This window comes from Chrysemys picta, chromosome 25, assembly GCF_011386835.1.
Source record: "Chrysemys picta bellii isolate R12L10 chromosome 25, ASM1138683v2, whole genome shotgun sequence".
In the NCBI taxonomy this organism is placed as follows: Eukaryota; Metazoa; Chordata; order Testudines; family Emydidae; genus Chrysemys; species Chrysemys picta.
Genome location: NC_088815.1, coordinates 16,864,687 through 16,885,423, shown reverse-complemented (window position 1 = coordinate 16,885,423; position 20,737 = coordinate 16,864,687). Strand labels below are relative to the sequence as shown.

The 20,737-nt window shown below is 38.7% G+C and overlaps 1 protein-coding gene across 6 annotated transcripts in view; it reads right to left on the bottom strand.

Moving 5' to 3' along the window:
- EPS15L1 (epidermal growth factor receptor pathway substrate 15 like 1) overlaps positions 1–20,737 on the bottom strand; it is a 71,486-nt gene that overhangs the window by 43,135 nt on the left and 7,614 nt on the right. For 2 of the 6 annotated variants that reach the window (XM_005279044.4, XM_065578373.1), the window contains exons 2-15: positions 19,853–19,894; positions 19,569–19,658; positions 18,156–18,203; positions 16,173–16,268; positions 15,721–15,783; positions 14,621–14,746; positions 13,170–13,229; positions 12,555–12,791; positions 11,760–11,917; positions 9,530–9,686; positions 5,199–5,261; positions 2,319–2,404; positions 1,461–1,533; positions 648–809 (exon numbers count right to left, since the gene is read on the bottom strand). In XM_005279044.4, coding sequence (XP_005279101.1) covers positions 648–809; positions 1,461–1,533; positions 2,319–2,404; positions 5,199–5,261; positions 9,530–9,686; positions 11,760–11,917; positions 12,555–12,791; positions 13,170–13,229; positions 14,621–14,746; positions 15,721–15,783; positions 16,173–16,268; positions 18,156–18,203; positions 19,569–19,658; positions 19,853–19,894 — 1,461 coding nt within the window. Of the gene's footprint in view, positions 1–647; positions 810–1,460; positions 1,534–2,318; positions 2,405–5,198; positions 5,262–9,529; positions 9,687–11,759; positions 11,918–12,554; positions 12,792–13,169; positions 13,230–14,620; positions 14,766–15,720; positions 15,784–16,172; positions 16,269–18,155; positions 18,204–19,568; positions 19,659–19,852; positions 19,895–20,737 lie in introns of those variants that run through there. The other 4 variants (XM_065578372.1, XM_005279045.4, XM_042862033.2 and 1 more) reach the window with 4 other exon arrangements.

Below are 20,737 nucleotides of genomic sequence, written 5' to 3'. Positions count from 1 at the left end.
TCTACTGACACCTCAATCTGGGACAGTTCCTCAGATTGGTCGCCTAAAAAGAATGGTTCAGGTGTGGGAATCTCCCTTACATCCTCTGCAGGGATGACTGATGCAAAGAACTCAATTAGCATCTCTCATTCCCTTCAACTTCCCCTCCCTTTGCTCCATCCTACCCTTTCTCCTAATCCCTCCCTTTGAACCATTTTCCTCTCTCCTCTTAACTTTTTGTACCTTCTTCCATGCTGCTCCCCTATGTTGGAACTTCAACCCCACACATCTCTTTCGTGCACCAAAAAAGTAACTTCTCTTTACTGTATCCCTCCTCAAAACATATTTCCTTCCTGAAACACTGGTGTGATAATCTTTCATAAACATTGCCACTACCTGTACCACTGCCCAATGATGGTAGCTCCTGTGAGGAAGGACCATGCTTTTCATGTACTGTATGGCGCCCAATAAATATTCATGACTGTTAGAAAAGCTATTCAAGTTAATAAAGCCCTTTTCTGCACCTGTGTATATTTGTATAGTATAGGTGATTAAGAGCAACATTAGCAGGCAAAACAAGAGTTATTTATTATATTGATAAACTGTTTTTTTCCCCCCAGTAAAAGATGCAATATGCATGATCACCTCCAGAATTAACACACACTCACCATCTGTGTTTCTTCCTCACATTTCTGCCTCACATCATTTAGCATATCTTTCAGTTTGGCTTTCTGCTGGTCCATTTCATCTAGGCGGTCTTGAGCATCTTGTTTCTGAGCTTCCAGCTCTTGCAAGTTACTTGTTTCTCTGTCTAAATCATTTTGCAGCTCCTGAAAAAAGTTCCACAACATTATAGACTACACTTAACCGATGTCTTGTGACAAGCGGTTAAGCTTAAAGAGACATACTGAAGTAGGAAAACCCCAAATTCAACCTGCCTGTGTTGCCTATAGAATTTCCCCCATTCAAAGGTTTCAGTGCTTTTTGTAAACAGATTAAAAAACAAAAACAAAACAAACAAAAATCTGCCAGCACTTTAGCACTCATGAATAATCTTCTATAAGAAATCAATGTCCATGCGACGGGAGAAGAGTCTCAGAAGACAAGGATTTCAGCTATTCTAAGCCTATTATAAATGATTTTTAGAACATGAATTTCAGAATTTAGATGGGATATCTTCACAAAGTTGTTTAAACAGTATTAACGAAGCATTAACAAAGAGAAACATTTTCTATTATATTCAATACTATCTGCATTTTACACTAACCAGCATCAAAACAAAATATTTTCTACAGTGCACAGAAAAATGAAATAATTCCTACAAGTTATTCCCCCAGTGCCAGAATAAATATACCCAGATGAATTCATAAAGGAAGCAGGGGGGGGGGGGGGGGGGGGAACGAACGAACTGTTCAAAACATGGATGGTGCTTCCTGTAGAATTTTAAAGAAATGTCATTAATAATAATCCAGAGTTTTTACCTGAACTTCATTGGTTTTCTGTCTAATTGAGTCCTCCTTTTCTCTAATGTCCTGCTCTAGTGAATACTTTTCTCTGTAGGGAAAACATTCACATGACTGATACAATTAAAATAAGACAATATTTTACAAAAAGTCAATTAAATGTTCTGTTGTAAACAATGCACAGATGAAAAAGCAATCCTACATTTGTGTCATACTTTCAAGAAGTAATTAAGAAATATGCTTTTTCATATTTAAAGACTGATTTGCCCCACAATCAGTCTTCTCATTTCATGCACTAGGCTCCAAGTAACCTTCTAGGCACTGCTCCTGATCTCAGTGTAATCAGTGGGAGTTATTATTAACTTCAAAGACAGCCAGATAAGGCTCCTGAACTGTAGCATCCAAGAGACAATATAGGACCAATGGAAGTAATGATCACCAGTAACCAAAGCGAAGTAATACTGAAACTGTTCTACTAATCAGGGATTCAACTATTCCATTTAAATGAAAAGGAAGGTTTTAGTTTGTGCAAAATTTATTTTACTTACCTCAGAGTGACATTTCAGAATGAACTACTCTGGCTATAAATAAAAAAATACAGTGAACAATTGGGTTCAATTATATAAAAGGTGATGGGATCCTATTTTTGATCGTACCATATATACACACACACACTTTTTTTTTAAAAACAAGAATCTATGGAACCAATAAATGTACTGCTCCCTAATGAACTGGACTAAGAAAGGTTTCCTCTTTTTTGGAGGGCACAGCGGTTAGAAAAACTGTTATGCAATTTGTTAAGAGCCATCATTAGTGAGGAAAATCCTCCATTTCACAGGTTCAGAATTCTTAACTTTAACAGTACACTATATTTACCTCTGCAGATGTGCAATCTCTTGACTAATATCATCGAGTTCTTTCACGCCTGTAAATTCTCCTGATCCGACAGAACTTGAACTATCCTGTAAGAAATCAAAATATTCCATTATAAAGCAAGCCAAATGAAGAACAGGAACGTATTCTGGGCAAAGATTGAAGACACAGGATCCACCCCTCACTTTACACTTGGCCAATGTACATGGCAGAGGGGCATTGCTGGCACATGATGGCATACATCACATTGGTAGATGTGCAGGTGAATGAGCCCCTGATGGTGTGGCTGATGTGATTAGTTCCTAGGATGGTGTCCCTTAAATAGATATGTGGACAGGGTAGGCACCGGAGTTTGTTGCAGGGTTTGGTTCCTAGGTTGGGGTTTTTGTTGTGTGGTGTGTAGTTGCTGGTGAGTATTTGCTTCAGGTTGGGGGGGGGGGTGTCTGTAAATGAGGACTGGCCTGTTCCCCAAGGTCTGTGAGAGTGAGGGATCGTCCTTCAGGATAGGTTGTAGATCCTTGATGATGCGCTAGAGATGCCACTAGCCGTCACCTAGAGTCCCCAACTAAAACCTCTCCAGCGCTTCATCAAGGATCTACAGTCCTCGCTTACAGACAGCCCAAGCCCCCCCAACCTGAAGCAAATACTCACCAGCAACTAGACACCACACAACAAAAACACCGACCCAAGAACCAAATCCTGCAACAAACCCCGGAGTCTACTCTGTTCACATATCTATTCAAGGGACACCATCATAGAATCTAACCACATCAGCCACACCATCAGGGGCTCGTTCACCTGCACATCTACCAATGGGATATATGCCATCATGTGCCAGCAATGCCCCTCTGCCATGTACATTGGCCAAACCGGACAGTCTCTACACAAAAGAATAAGTGGACACAAATCTGACATCAGGAATCATAACATTCAAAAACCAGTAGAACACTTCAATCTCCCTGGTCAGTCAATAACAGACCTAAAAGTAGCAATTCTTCAACAACAACAAAACTTCAAAAACAGACTCCAATGTGAAACTGCAGACCTGGAATTAATTTGCAAACTGGACACCATCACACTAGGCCTGAATAAAGCCTGGGAGTGGTTGGGTGATTACAAAACCTAAACCTGATTTTCCCAATACAAATTTCCCCCTACTGTTAGTCACACCTTCTTGTCAACTGTCTGAAATGGGCCACTCTCATTACCACTTCAAAAGTTATTTTTCCTCCTTTGGTATCCTGCTGTCAATTGAATTAGACTGACCTCATACTTGGTAAGGCAACTCACATCTTTTCATGTATTTATACCTGCTCCTGTATTTTCCACTCCATGCATCTGATGAAGTGGGTTCTAGCCCACAAAAGCTTATGCCCAAATAAAATTGTTAGTCTCGAAGGTGCCACAAGGTGCACAAGGTTGTTTTTGCTGATACAGACTAACACAGTTACCACTCTGAAACCTGTAGAAGCTATAGTGACAGGCATTCATCACCAAACACAGAGTATGCTGGAAGTTAAGGGGCCAGATTCAAAGGTTCTCTCTCACTTCTTAAGCAGGGAAATGCTCATTAAATGATCACTGAGGAAGGACCTCAAGATTTGGCCTTAAGTATAATTAAAATCAGCATTTCTATTCCCCTGAAAAGTGACAGTATTTGAGAGAGAACTGTAAACCGAATCTTCTCAGCTTTCATTGTCTGTTTGACAATCAGGACATCTACAGTATTTAACTATATTTTTAAACAATACACTGCAAAAGGCTTCTTACTATTATGATGGAAAAAATGGGCTTTTTTTCTTGTTAAGCACAAAATATGTGTTGTTGTTTTTTTAGCAGAAACTAGCAACTCAGAATGAAGGAATAGGGGACCTGAGTTCCCAACTTACATGATTTAACATCTTAAGACCCTACTTTGGGAAGATGAGGGATCCTTTGGCTTGCATGTTTAGTTGGGGTCAGGTAAGCATAAGGAAAACCTAGATACTAATTCTTAGATTTACTGGACAACAGCTCCCTGTTGTCTAACACTACTCATATTTTATAAGTACAAACAAACAATCACTAGAAACAGAATATGCATTCCAACTTGCTTGCAAATATATAGTTAAAAATATGAGCCGCCATGTTAGTCTCTTAGGGTATGTCTACACAGCGCGACAGCGCTTTAACGTGGCTGTGTAGTTGCGCTCCAGTGCTGGGAGAGAGCTCTAAGGCACTCTCCCAGCGCTGTAATAAAACCACCTCTGAGAGGGGAATAGCTCCCAGCACTGGAGTATTATCTACACTGCCATTTCACTGCGCTGAAACTTGCATCGCTCAGGGGGGTGTTTTTTCACACCTTTGAGCGAAGAAAGTTTCAGCGCTGTAAGTGGCAGTGTAGACAATGCCTTAGACAAATACAGCCCACTAATCAAAATGAACAAAAAGTTCATAAACTACACTCAGATAAGGTGCCATTTTTTTCATCAGATAAGGTGCCATTTTTTTAATGCTACATTTAACTATAAACATAGTAAATCAAAAATATGAAGCAATGAATTAAAGAATGAGTGGGAAGTTTAAGGATCTTGCACCAGGGTATATTTATTGGCAGCAATTTAATGTAAGTTACGGACCTAGTAATTTAATATGCCAACATTGAGCTACCTGTCAAAACAAGTGCTTGAAAAATTAATGGATCTCAGATTGTTGAAGGAGCTCATACCACTGGCTAAACAGCCAGAAGCGGCAGGCTCACATTGTAATGACATCACCACACTGTTAGGTGTCCTATGACACCAGTGCTGAAGAAATGGTGAAAGACACAGAAATAAAGAACTCAAAGTTACAACTGGACTATACAAACAAATTTGCATTCTTTGGAGTGTTCCAATTACTCACACGACGCATTTCTGTTAGCGCTGAGATCTCAGTTCCTACAGGGGTCAAGTAACCTGACAGAGTCTACAGAGAAAGGATATAGGAGAAATAGAAGAGCTTCAGAGAATGGCAACAAAAATGGTCACAGGCCTGGAAAGATTTCCATTTGGGGAGAAAATGAAAAGATTAAGACTATTTCATTTACAGACAAAATTATAAGAAGTGATATGACAAGTGCATTGTATGCATTGAACGAGGGCAATGTGAGTGTCAAGGAGGCCCATAGATGAAGGGTGAAATACATTTGAAATAGATAAAAGGAAATTCTCCCCCTACAATCCTGGAAACACACAATGAATGCTTTGACCACCTGTAGGACTCACTGCTACAAGCTATTGAGGTAAAAAGCATAGTAGGAGTTAGAAAAGAATTAGACATTTATGTGACTAATGTAGAGTATTATTAATACAGCTAATTACACTAATATTAAAAAGATATACGGGTTACCCTCATGCTTCAGGGAATAAACTGTTAATTGCCAGGAATTAGGAAGTCATTTCCCCCATTACGAGGATTTTATACTTTCAAGGGAAGCATCTAGTACTGCCACAGTCAGATCAATCATTGATCTAATCTGCTTTGGCAATTCCTATGTTATTTTCATTGTCTTGCCAGGTCCATCTATTTCATATTGCTTCTAATGTCAACTTCTCAAATTCCCTTATTTTCTTTAGTGATCTTCTAATTTCTTAAGACAAGAATTAACATTTTTCTGGTTTCTTCATCCCAGCTGTTTCTATGGGTAGGTCCACACTACCCGCCCGATTCGGCGGGTAAAGATCGATCTTCTGGGATCGACTTATCGCGTCTCATCTGGATGCGATAAATCGATCCCAGAAGCGCTCCCCCATCGACTGCGGAACTCCTGCTCGCCGAGAGGAGGAAGCGCTGTCGACGGGGGAGCTTGCCTGCGCCGCGTGGACCCGCAGTAAGTAAACTTAGTTCGATCTAGGAAACGCTATTCTCGTAGCTGAAGTTGCGTTTCCTAGATCAATCCCCCGCCCCAGTGTGGACTAGCCCTATGAGTTTTCTGTTAATCTTGTAGGACTTCTTCCTTTGTGGCATCTCTGCAAAATTCTTAATCTCAGACTTCATTCAGAGCTATAATTCACTTTTAGATTATTAGCTCTACAAGACCTTCAAATTCAGTATTCACTCCTCCTTTCTAAATTTGCTGAGTTTTTCTCCTTTCTCTCTCACTCAGCACAGCCACTTCCTACATTTCAGGTCAACTCATTAGGAAGTCTATCTCATTCAAACCAGTTAAAAAAGGGAAAGGTTTTCTAATAAATAAATATTTAAAAAAGAAATCTTAACTATTATGATGTAAGATGAGCATGCAGACAGAAAAATATACCCTATTTCAGAGCTCTTCTGTTTAGCTGTACTATAATGTAAAAAAGTGAGCTGTTTATTTGATGCCTAGTCATTCATTAATGATTTCCTAGAGATGTGTGTCAGTCATATCTTCCTGACATCTTGTCCTCCTATAGCATCTGCGATGCTGACCTCTCCTCATACACCAAGAAAGATCCAGAGAAGTAGGAGGATCTCTTTTGGGATCCTTCTCTCATTTCCCATTTTCTGTAGGACTCCCAGAAGCAATGTTGACTCTACATTTTGTTTTGTTTTGTTAACTGAACAAGCTACCACCTCCATGAAGCACTATATTTTTGGCCTCGGGCAAGCTTATACTTTTTTTATTTTTAAAGTGAGTAGTGTATATGGGGGTGGGTGGGTGGAATTGTGTTTGTGTGTGTATTATGTATGTATGTAAGTAAAGGTGTGTTGGGGCAGTGAAGGGTGTGCCGGGGGAGGGGGCTGGCTACTCCATGGTGGCTCATCTCCAGTAGCACACACTAGTAGTTCCTGTCCCTGGGATTCACTCTGAAGCAGACTTAGGAGCCTGGCCAGGCATGTGGGATGGGCAGGCAGTGGTGTCAGATGGAACTCCCCTGGGTTGGGGGTTTCAGACACCCCTCTCCCCGGGCACTCGCATAAAAGGGCCCAGTCTGCAGCTCCCTCCTCTGCTGCCTTTTGGCAGCAGCAATGATTACATTCCTGGAAACCAACTGCCAGGCAAAGTGGGTGAGGGTATGTGCGCTTTGACCACGTCAGACCACAGCTCCAGAACCTCCACTGACCTGGGCTGGCGCTGCAGAGCCTGGACAGGCCCCTTACCTGAGCTCATCCGTAATGAGAGTCCTGGAGTGTGTCCCCAAGACCTGAAGGGCTTCCATTCCCCTTGCAGGGAAGAAGTGGGGCTGTATGCACCCAGTCATCAAGACAGGGGGAAAGAGCAGAGTGGGTTCTTAAAGGGCCGCACCACATCCCTGCTGAAGCTGCACAGAGGAGACGTGAGCAGCATGGCTGCACAGCTTACACAGAGAACATTGCCACAAGGCTCTGTCCTTAGCTCACTCTCTCACCCTTTATTCCCTACTTCTGGGTGACCTCATCCACTTACATGAATTTCATATACATCCATTTCAATTACAGTACAATCCCTATTTTACAAACTAACTGCGGATTGAGGAGTTCATAATATTGAAAAATTCAACATCTGAAAATTACTGTAGATATGGTTCATAAGTACACTATGATACAGTGCATTGCCGTCTTTTTGTCTTTCAAACCATAGCAAAGCAATTTCCAGTGCACTGAAGGCATTGGGATGTGAAGGGCTGTCAACTTGTTCTTCATCGACATTCATTTACATTATGTGGGATTTTTTTTCTCCTCTCAGGAAAAATGGTTTGTATCACTGGTGCTGGTATGATTAGTGTTCATAAAATTGAAGTTCTACTGTACCATCTTTTCACCAGTCACTCCACTCCCCCTCACTTGTTTATTTTTTCCACCTATTGGCTCTCATTGTATGCTAAGATTGTAAGCTCTTTTGGGAAAGGAGCTATCTTTATATTGTGTGTGTGTACAGTGCCTAGCAAAACCGGGCCAAGGTCCCTGGCTGGAGCTTGAAGGTGCTACTGCAACACAAATAATAAATAAGTCTACCTCCACTTTAGATACGCCTTCCTCCAATCCCATCTCAGTCTCTATCTCATGACACCTGCCAGATGTCTCACTGTTAAATTTTATGTAGCCAAAATTGAATTTTTTCACTCCAAAGCACTTCCCCCAGTCCTCCCTTCTCTCTCACTGTTTGACAACATCACTATCATTCCTGTGCTCAGGCTCGCACCCTGGTAGACATCTTTAACTTCTCTTTCTCTGAGTCTGCAAAATCTAGGCTGTGTCCAAATCATGCCACTTCTTCCTCCACAATGTCTAGAAGATATACTCTTTCCTCTCTGCCCTGACAGAAAAACCTTTGCCCTTGTCTACTTGCTTGACTGTGTATTTCATTTTGCTCCTGCTCCCACTCCCTCTCCCCTTCTTGTTACCCGGTTTATCAGAGTCTTCAAAGTTTATCAAAGAAACACCAGAAATCCTAAAAAGTTTTCTGAAGTAAACAAAAATATTAAATTACTTAAATAAGAACGTTGTCCAGTTCATAACAGTTAATCATCTGTTTGTAGAAGATATAGCTGACACAGAAGTCAAACACTAAAAATGTTAAAAGCACCTGAGTGATTTAGGGACCTACATCCTATTTCCAAAAGTGACTTGGGCACTTAGGAGCTTAAGTCTCAAGTTTCAATTACACTTAAGCACCTAAGTCACGTTTGAAAATGTTACTCATTATCTATCTAATAGTACAAGGATCAATGACAACAACAGTGAATGAAAAGTGTAAGCTTGGAAATAAGGTTAAGAGAGAAAGGGAGAGAGATACTTTACTAAGAGCAACTCCCATTCACTCACCTGAACTTGCTAAGTATGGCAGGGTTCTAGTCTAACCTATCATCATCATGCTGGAAAAGTTTTCCCTTAACGTGAGAATGATTGATAAATAAGACAAAATATCACCACCACTTTTGTGATGAAGATATATTTTTTAATAAAAAATTTAAAGTGGAATTTTTCCAGGCACAAGGTAGGATTCCCTCTGGTAATTGTGAAACTGGCGTCATATTTTTGAAAACTACCAAGGTAACGGACAACTCATTTAATATGATTTTTTGCAATTTATAACCAATTCATGAAGCATTTTTTGAAATCTGAAACTCAGTTATAAACAGAAGATAGACAAACATTCTTGTAAGTTAAAGATTCAACAATTCAATGGGTACAAAATATAAATAAAAAATTAACAGCTCTCAAAGCTAGTTCCTTTCAAATCACATATTGGTCCAGTAGAGCAATATATTTATTAATAACCAATTACTTACTTGTATGGGAGTATTCCTCTCTGCAGGAGGGATCATATCTGGGGACAACACCTGCGGAGGATCAATCCCTTTACTGACCTTCTGTTGAATGAAATACATGGCTAGTGCAAACTGATCTTTGCTTAGCTTTCCCATCTGTCTTGTGTCTGCCAATGCCCTGTTAGAAATTGGTTATTCTTATTGTAAGTCAAAATGTGTTATAAACCAAACAACTATTATTACAATGAAATCTGAGATACAAATACATATAATTTTATTGTTGTTTTGGCCTCCTCAGAGCCCATTTCCTCACTGGAAAAGTTCTACATGCTGAGCTATGAATGTTTTATTAGATACACTTAACTGAATGAAACATCATTGTTTTCTTGGGAAAATGCTTTTGACTTTTTAGCCAGTTGAGTGATAGGACTGCTAAAATGTTCCCCATTCATGGAATAGTCTATATAATACGAGTACTGATTGCAAGTTATACCACTATTACAGAGACATGATAAGGAGGGGTATGTTTTCAAAGTTTCATAGATCTCTCCAATGCCTTCCAAGTAGAATCATAGTATCATTGAAATGTAGAATTGGAAGGGACCTTGAAAGGACATCTAGTCCAGTCCCCTGCCTTCACAGCAGGACCAAGTACTGTTCCTGTCAGACTGTTTTTCCCCAGATCCCTAAATGGCCCCCTCAACGACTGAACTCACAATCCTGGGTTTAGCAGGCCAATGCTCAAACCACTGAGCTATCCCCCAGGTGTTTGTCTAACTAGTTCTTAAAACCTCCAATAACAGAGAGTTCATAACTCCCTGGATAATTTGCTCAAGCGCTTAACTACCCTTACAGTTAGGAAGTTTTTCCTAATGTCTAACCTAAATCTCTTTTGCTGCAATTTAAGCTCATTGCTTCTTGTCCTGTCCTCAGTGGTTAAGAACAATTTATCACCCTCCTCTTATAACAACCTTTTATACGTGAAGACTTATGTCCTTCCCTCAATCTTCTCTTTTCCAGACTAAACAAACCCAATTTTTTCAATCTTTTCTTGTACACCATGTTTTCTAAACCTTTAATAATTTTTGTTGCTCTCCTCTGGACTTTCTCCAGTCTGTCCACATCCTTCCCAAAGTGTGGTTTTCAGAACTGGACACAATACTCCAGTTGAAGCCTTATCAATGCTAAGTACCGTGGAAGAATTACTTCTCATGTCTTGCTTATAACACTCCTAATACATCTCAGAATGACTTTTGCTTTTTTTTTTGCAACAGTATTTCATTGTTGACTCATATTAGTTTGTGACCCACTATAACCCCACATCTTTTTCTGCAGTACTCCTTCCAAGCCAGTCATTTCCCATTTTGTATTTGTGCAGTTGATTATTCCTTCCTAAGTGTAGTAGTTTCCATTTCTCCTTACGGAATTCATCCTATTTGATTCAGACCATTTATCCAGTTTGTTAAAATCATTTTTAATTCTAATCCTGTCTTCCAAAGCATCTGGAACCCCATCCCATCCGAAGAAGTGGGCTGTAGTCCACGAAAGCTTATGCTCTAATAAATTTGTTAGTCTCTAAGGTGCCACAAGTCCTCCTGTTCTTCTTTTTGCGGATACAGACTAACACGGCTGCTACTCTGAAACATCCCAGCTTGGTACTGTTCACAAATTTAACAAGTGTACTCTCTTTGCCATTATCCAAATCCTTTATGAAGATAGTGAATAGAACTGGACACAGGACAGATCCCTCTGGGACCCTACTCAATATGCCCTTCCAGCTGGATTGTGAACCATTGATAACTACTCTGAGTATGGTTTTCCAGCCACTTGTGCACCCACCTTATAGTAGGTTCATTCAAGCTACATTTCTCTAGTTTATGAGAAGGTTATGTGAGATAGTATCAAAAGCCTTACTAAAGTCAAGATATATCACATCTGATTCCCCCCATCCATAAGGCTTGTTACCCCATCAAATAAACAGCTTTAATCTGAATATGAGAGGAAGGGAAGAAAATTGATTTGGTTGTTCTCCTTGAGAGAATTTATCCTTACTTATAAATGTATGCAATGTTGTTGAGATAGTATGGTAAAAGAAGCCCTACAGCTATGAAGAAGAATAGCAGTGGCAGTCAACAAGGGAATTGCTAGTATCACATTTCTGGATGAAAAATGCTATTTCCTCGAGTCAACTAGCTGAAAAAAAAAAAATCAAACCAAAGCAAAATCAAAACAACTAATGATGAAGTCTTACCATATATGTGCTAGAAGATTCTGAGACAGGCCTGAGTGTATAAAAATATCCTTCACTTCTTGGCCGCTCACATAGCCATCCATGTCCATATCGGTTTTTAAGAAAATTTCATCGTATCGCACCTTATCAGACATTGGTACCACCCAATTCACAGATGGCTGAAAAACAAAAAGGTTTGTTATGTTAGCCAAAACCAAATACAACGTTTATTAATACACTGAGGACTCACCTGTGCATAATGCTGAGTACCCTCAACGTCAACAGAAATTGAGGGGTGCACAACATATTGTAGGATCAAGCCTATAAACAGTCCACTGACATTTTCCTTCCCTTCAGTAATGTATCAAGATTAATACTGTATGTGAGCATCTCACAAATACTGAGAAATAGAATGTTCATAAACTGGTTACATTCTTCCTACTTATAGACAGACTTACTGACACCCCAGACTGATGTGCTTATTGACAGTGCTCTGCACTGCAACTCAGGAGATCCATACTGGAGTCCTGGGCGCAGATTCATCCCTACACTGCTGCTAGGGCTGATGCAGGGACAAGCTCCCTCTCTCGTGAGCTCACGCTACTGATCATGCCATTAAGATTCGTGCTAAAAGAGAATTCACCCTTTAACATTCAGCTGTCCCCACACCCTGTGACATCATTTGTTTTCAAAACATAAAATACTTTCTCTCAAAAAAGTGCTTTCCTTGGGAAGAAAAGTGATCCAGCAAAAAGTCATTTCATTATTTTGCACAGTTCATTGCAAAAGATATAAAAATTAACATGAGACTTGTACCTGTGTTTGCTTGATGCTGTGTTTGGGTGACAAACTTCCTGTGCTATTCAGGCTGTTTACACTACCATGGGATGGGGTAGAACGAAGGCTATCTTTAGGTGGAGGACTTGCAGGAAGAACAGGAACTGCACCAGGAAAAACTGGCGTCTTCTTTCTTTTGGAAGGTGGTATAAGTGGGGGGGGTAATACTGAGGGAACTGGCTCCTTCTCAAGAGCTCTATATACCAAATGCATTGCCTGCAAAGGCAAAAGTTAAAAATATCTGTAATACACCAATGAAGAGAGGAACACACAACAAAAAGTTTCCAATGGTAAGTGTCCAAAATACTAGGGAGAAGGAGGTAAACATGATTAGGTCAGAGCAGAGCTGTACACAACTTTGAATGCAGGACAAAATGTTTAAACTTGATACTCTGGGCAAGAGCGGGCCAGAGGAGGGTTTCAAGGAAGACCATTTTAGTGGCTGTAATTTGAATGATCTTGAGTAGGGCGCAGTGTGGATAATGAGCGGCCAGAAAGGAGGAGTTTGCAATGCTTAAGACTAAGTTCAAGGAAGCAATAATACCTACACATTGCTTTGTCAAACTTTTAATGAATTCAGAATTTAAAACCTACCACAGCAAATTCATCCTTGTCCAGGTGTCCATCTTTGTCAATATCACTGAGATCCCAGACCTACAGTATTTAGGCAAAAATTAAAGTTGAAGAACATGTTACAACAAATTTTATTAGTTAGAATATAAGTTAATAAGTAGGTTAGAAAATATTAATTGTATTAAGAATGTTAATGCCCTCTAGAAATTTGAGGTGCATTTTCTGAAGATCATATTAGTTATGGTAATATACACAGAAGCATATGTTTAGGGCTGACAAGAGACGTAAAGGGATACAAAGTCTCATCTGCTCTAGCACTTATACTTCAGCCTATGTTATCATAACTAATATGATTATGATGGAGGGGCTGAGTGGTACAGTGGATAGGAGACAGGATGGCGACGCAGGGCTCTATTTCCTAGCTCTGGCATAGATTGCAGTGTGACTTTAAGCAAAACTTCTTATCTTCTTGTGGCTGTTTCCTTTCCCGCACTTTATCTGTCTTGTCTATTTAAACTGTAAGCTATCTGGGGCAGGACTGTTTCATGTATGTAGACCCCTAGACATCACCAAAACAGAAATAATAATACAGAGTCTGAAGCCTTTTAACACCAAGTGCAGCATAATGTTCAAGTGCAAGATTAAACAATTACTTTTTCATTCACATCAAGGCAAAGAAGGAAGTGGTCTTTCATGGTCAGAATAAAAGCATATTTCAGGAGAGATAGGGCTCATGTTGAACTAGTTGGAACCCAAACTTGGCCCTGGCACAGAACACACAAAAGGGTGTATATAGTCAAGAATATGGTTTAAAAAAAAAAAAAGAAAGAAAAGAAAAACTGTTTAAGGATATTTACTGCATGTATTACATATTTATGAGGGGAGCCACAGAGGTTCAAAGCTATTGCTCAAAAACAATACAGAATGTGTAACAAAAGTACAATGCAACACTATTTAAAACCCCTGGTTTACTGATGCTTTCACAGGACAACCTGTTCCAGAGTATATGCATGATAGTTGGAGTTTATATTTAAAGTTGGTTTAATAACTCCTAGTTAGGAAAAAAAGCTAGTAGAATATAATGCCCTAAAAGGCATTATTGCTTAGGTCAGGACAGCTTTTCTAACTAAGAGGCATTCATTTTCCTTTTAAACTGACTTGTTTTTCAATTTAGTAATTTTTGAACTAAAGTTTTTGTTCTTAAAAGAATACAAGACAAATTAAGCTGATCCAGCTTAGGGCCAAGTTTTTTGTTGTTGTTTTGCTTTTAAATGGACTACTTATTTAAGTGTCTAAATAATGGTTTAGAGAGAGTAACTTTAGGCAGCCATTTTTTAAAAATCTTGGCCTAGATCTGAACTATTGCTTCCATTTAAAGTAATACTGTTATGATCAGTTACATTACATATTTAATTTCATTAGCAAGAGAAGTTACATTAAAGAATGGTTAGGAAAATTTGCCGCACACTTACCCTTCCTAGGATATCAAGAGGTAGCTTTGAGTTCATCAGTACTGGTTTTACTTTGTCTCCTGAAAGTAAACCGTTTACTGGCAAAAGGCTTTCAAAAATACCATCAAACTTTGCTTTTTCTTCCACCTAGTTGGTAAGAAATAGCCTGAATAAGTAAAAAAGTGTGCCTGTGTGAGTGTCGAAAATTAAATCTTGCAAGAAACTAAGTGACTGGTCAGTAATTTATCATTTTAACTTCCTAGTTTCCAAGCGCACAACTGTATGCTATATCCTAAACAGTGTGCTGTATTTAGATGTAAAACTCATGGACCAGGCTTTAGGACCTTATTTTTCTCAGCATGAAAACAAGCTTTCTGGAAATTACAGGACTGGGGTTACAATATGCATTTCTCTAAGTGTTCTAGAAAGACAAAGCATTTTGATTCACACACTAGTGCCCAGATTTTAAGTTACGAAACTTTCAGAGATCATTTACACTACTAAGAAGTGTTACTTTCAAAGATTTTGCTTCCTACATTATAATATAATGTACAAACTAGAAACCTCTATTTAAATGATTTGATAATTTAAATTTTCCACAAGCAGAAATTTTATTTTACATTTATAACATAAAATTAGAAAATTAAGTTATAAAATACAGGATCTGTAGCAAAAATTACTGTTTTCATTAGACCATACAGCAGGCACGAAAGAAATCATAATCTTAGAAGGTTGTGGGTTCAAGTTCCAAACTAATACTTGGGGATGGGATTGGTGAAGTGCTTCATTGTTCTTTAGATCAAACTCAAAGTGCCTTCTGCTCTGGCAGCTAGGCAGAAGATAAAAACCTTAGAGCACAACCCTCATGTCCTGGACAATGCTTCTTACAAATATTATACCAAATGCTGACAGAGGCTTGTTACAAGACTTATATTAAATATAGAAATATATAAATATCCATATTCAGTACTGTGTAACGTTCACATGTCTGCTTCAATAAAGGAAGGTGTTCCAAAGTGGGAAGTATGTTCTCTTGGTAAAATTAATCTATCAAACACAGCTGCCAGAAACAGAATTTACATTTAAAGAATGGATTCAAATGTATTGTCTTGTACACTTACCCTAACGGCCCAGTGAGCCTCTGTTGAAGGAGGTGTGATCAATAAGGGACTGCTAGTGTCATGCTAAAATGAAAAAAGTAAATATGTTTATGCACATGTAGCTTTCTCTTTAATATTTAAATGTTTTACAGATGGCTATTGATATGAAGTATTTCATTTGTTATACTGAAAAGAGAAAAAAAAAACTCTTGCATATCTTATCCAAATAGAAAAAACTTTAAATGTCATATTATTATTATTTATTTGTATTATTGTAGCACCTAAGGGCCTAGTCACTGACCAGAACCCCATTGTGCTAGGTGCTATACAATCACAGAACAAAAAGACAATCCCTGATCCAAAGAGCTTACAATCTATGTCCTGTAACTATCAGGAGACTAATTTGTAAAGTAGAAAAGATTTCCCCATTTTTCATTTTAAGCTTCAGTTCTGAACTTAAAAATATCACTTACAAATTTAGGAGGTGGTATAGTCAAGTTTAGATTGCTCAAGTTAACATCATGGCCATTCTGTGCACATGCTACGAGTCGCAATGCAACATAGAAACCCTACAAATTCAAACACAAAAAGTAAATGCAGGGCATTCTGTTAATAAAAACAAGCAATCTAACTCACTGTTTTTAAGCAGGATAATCTGTATATTGTTTTTTATGATACTATGCAGATACCATTGCTTAAATGATGAAACCACATTTCATAGAATCATAGAATATCAGGGTTGGAAGGGACCTCAGGAAGTCATCTAGTCCAACCCTCTGCTCAAAGCAGGACCAATCCCCAACTAAATCATATGGGGAGATGTTAAATTAATTGCTCTCACACTCCCACCCCTTCCATTTATTTCTATCTTTATATATTTCTACAGCTGATTTTTTAAAGAAAAGAAAAGGAGACTTTGCAACAACTTTGTGTACAGCCTTTTTGGCTTAAGGAAAGAAACCCAATCAATAGTATACATTCTAAAAAATGCTTTCCCACAATTAAGCCATTGTTGCCAAACACTTTTTCTTAAAAATGAACTAAGTTTTAACAAATCCAAACCCCACAACCTGCAAAAGCTATTTAATATCCCAAATCATTAACAACAATATATGGGTAGACTTAGCCATTACATTTTAAAACAAAATTTGAAATGCCGTTCTTCATTCATTTATTTGCCAAATCCTGAGTTCAGCTTTTGTAACTCTCTTCCAAAAACTGATGCCATTACAAACACCCACAGGAGCTGCCAGCATAGTTGCATTCCCTGTTCTGCGTTTGCAATGGAAACACACAATCCTGAACTCAAGATCTAGCAAGTAAGCGAAAGAGAAATTGCTTTCTAAATATATTTTAATGTATGTATTTGTAATTTAAGCTTAAATGGCCTGTTTGTGATTTGTGATATTAAATAATCTTTAAAATGTTTTCCTAATATTTGGAAGTTCACCTTCAATTTTCTTAAATTTCTTGGACTTTAAGCATATCAAAATATTGTCAAATGCCCATATTTGCTACAGTATTTGATTAGTTTATTTTCATAATTTTTGTTAACCACAAATACCTAGAGTATTTTTAACAAGTTGCGACACAGTGGTGAGAATCAGCAGCCGAACCAGCACTTTAGTCACTGTAAGTCCAATTTGTTTTTTCCAGTGAAGGGCCTGATTGAGGGAAGCAGGGGCTAATTACTAGATCAGTCTGAGCCAGGGCTGCTCCGAGGGGGGGGTAGGGGGGGGGGGGCAAGTGGAGCAATTTGCCCCAGGCCCCCATGAGAATATAGTATTCTACAGTATTGCAACTATTTTTTATGTAAGGGGCCCCCCAAATATTGCTTTGCCCCAGGCCCCCTGAATCCTCTGGGCGGTCCTGGTCTGAGCTCAGGGAGCTAAGGAGCTAGTTATTCACTAACTGGAAAAGTAGAAAGGCACAGGAAAGAAGTGTAAGGAGAAAATGAGAGAAAGGGTGGGAAAGGATAGGCAGGGCCAGGGTAAAGGGAGATCTCTATGTGGATGATGTTTGTATATCACTGTAAACAGAGCTGCTGCATGGGACTGTAAATGGGTGGTTGTTGGGATAAACCCAAATAAACTACATGTCGGTGTTTACAAACTGGAGGTATTAGAGCCATTTGAATGAGAAGACAGTAGAAAAGGACTGTGCCCTGTCACACATGTGCATTTATTTTTTCAAATGACAGAAAAATATAACTAACTAACTAATGGGAATATCTCCAGATTATCCATATTAAATCATTTTAATTAAATTAGTTTAGAATAGTAGATACATATTGGGGTATGAAGAGCACTAAAAAGGCAGTAAAGCATGTAAGCACATGCGTAACGTCAATGGAACTTAAGTACTATCCTGAATCGGGATGCTTTCCTGAATCAAGGCCAAAGTGTGCAGGGTTATAGGATAGATTTATGTTCATGTTCACTGCACATTTTATATACCTGTTTATCCAAGTACCCTTTACCCTCTGGGTCAGCCAAATCCCATATCTGTGGAAATAAAAATAAATTATAAAATTACTTACAAAATACGTGTATATTGGAAAGCTCAAATAGAAAACATTAGTACTTGAATTGTTTATTTTTTACATATACTTTAACAATTTGAGGTTTAAAATTTTTAAAGCAAATTTTGCAGTTCAAATTTTGCAATATAAAACAAAGTGCTCTTTATTTTAAAATCAAATCCTTCTTCACACAAAACCAGATGCAAACTCTATTGAAGTCAATGGGAGTCTGTCCATTATCTTTAATGACCTTTGGATCGGGCCCTTACATCCTACAATCTGAATTTCTCTTGCATTAGAGATCACATCACAACCAACATACATAGAACAGTGATCTAGCATTTTCCTGCACTCCCTAGCCCACAGTTATAGAGAGGAGCCCCCACTCCCTCCCAATAATCCTGAACTCATGACCCAGCAGGTAAGTGAAGGAGGAACAGATTTTTCTAATATTTTGTTTTAAAATTAGTAATTTAAAATCTACTCACCTTATTGTGTAATCTCTAATCAATGTCATCTTTAACTCATTTCTCATCACAGCTAGTCTCTTTCTTTCTCAATAGGTTCTTATATCACCCTTATCACCACGGTATCTAAGCACCTTCCAGCAGTCCAATAAATTATGTGATTAACTGGTTACTTCTCTTTTACACTTCCTTCAAAGCCTCCACCATTAAAACTTTTATCCAAACCCAGGCCATCTCCCACCTTGATTACTGTAACAATCTCTTGTCTGGCCTCACAGAATCACACCTCTCCCAGCCCCTCTCTGTCCACATTTTCCTCCTCCACATCTCCCCCTCTTTGGATCCCTCCATTGGTGGATTCCTGTCTCTTCCCTTCATTTTCAGTTTCCTTTTCCTCATCCATCTATCTCAATATCTCTGTTCCCAGTTCCCCTTACTGCTACCTACACTCTTCTCAGTCATCTTGTCTGACTGCTTACTCACTTTGTCTCCTCTTCCCACTCTTACCTTTGTGCCTTGTAAGATGCTGTCTCATGAGCATAGAACAGTCTCATTGACAAGGTGCTCCCTCTTCAAGCAATTCTTTATATGACTTTATTATTAACTATCCCCTCATCTTCCTTTTACTGAACTGTTTTTTCTTGTGTGTTATAAACTTAAAATATCCACAGGAGCAGAGCTTTAGTCAGTGCAACCAAGGGAGTAACAACCAATCTACAGGTAATCTGGAGTTCAGAAAAATCAGAAGCGCACTGTATTGCACACGCTTTCTAGCAAACCACATCCACATTCACTCAATACCAGTTGTGATCATAATGCACAGGAAAAATACTGTATAATGTATGTGTGTCTCCATATAAACGCACACATACTTAACTTACTTTTCCAAGGATAATGTCTGGAAGACCTGATTTTTTAAGGAACAGTGCAGCTTCACTAGCCCCAACTCTCCCTGTGTATGTTGGATCTACCTGGAAAACAAAAATTAACTGACTTAAGTATGTCAGCTACAAAAGCAAAAGTAGAGATTGGAGATTCTCCTGTCCCTTAACCACCCAATAATAGAGCAATATTAGTACACAGTTACCACACAACAGAGGGAACACTACAAGAAACTAGACTTAGAAAGGGGAAAAACAATTTTAAAAAATTATTAAAAACATACCTGTTTGTAATAAGTCTCATACAACGGATTCCCAGTGGAAAGCTAAAAAACAAAAAGGGTTGGTGGGTGGGATAAAAAAAATGAGAAAAGCAAGAATGGACCATGATCAAATATATTCCACTTTCAGGGAATGCAAAAAAGGACTTCCTGATATGAAACAAATTAATTCAAATTATTATTTCTGTATCACTAATATTACATATTTAAAATACAAAAACATATATTATGATAGTTACAAATTTAACACCTTAAAGTTCTGAATCTAAAAATTAGGGTTCTGGCTGTATTGTTAATTGGACACATACATGCTTACAGAATGCTCTCAACAATAAAGTTTAATATTCATATTTAACCCTGATCCTGAGTTACAGAAGTCTTCCTGCACGGACCCATTTTGCAGGATTGGAGTACAGAAACATAAGTTTAGGATAAATATTATATGCAATGTAACCAAATTAACATTACTATGAGAACTGTAACACCAGTGACTTGAGAGTTTGGATTTTTTTTTAACATTAAAGTTGTTATTCAAAAGCAATAGACAGTATTAAACTGTGTATAGCTTCTCCCCCTCCATAGCCTTCCTGACACTTAAAGTAATTGTGATGGGGTGGGGTGGATGAGTCCTTATGGGCCTGCCAAACCCTGCCCCAGAAAAGGGCAGTAGAGAGGTCTAGAGCGGCTGTGTGGGAAGTAGCCAATCAGGGCCAACCAGGTTAGTATAAGAGCTGCAGGACCAGAGCTGGAGGAGAGTGGATGGTGCTCAAGGTTGGCTGCTAGGATTCCACAAGGCCAAGGCCCTGAGATAAGGATGAAGAATGTGTGGGAACCAGGGAAAGTAGCCCAGGGAATTATAACAAATTTAAAGGGACATTCTGAATGGCT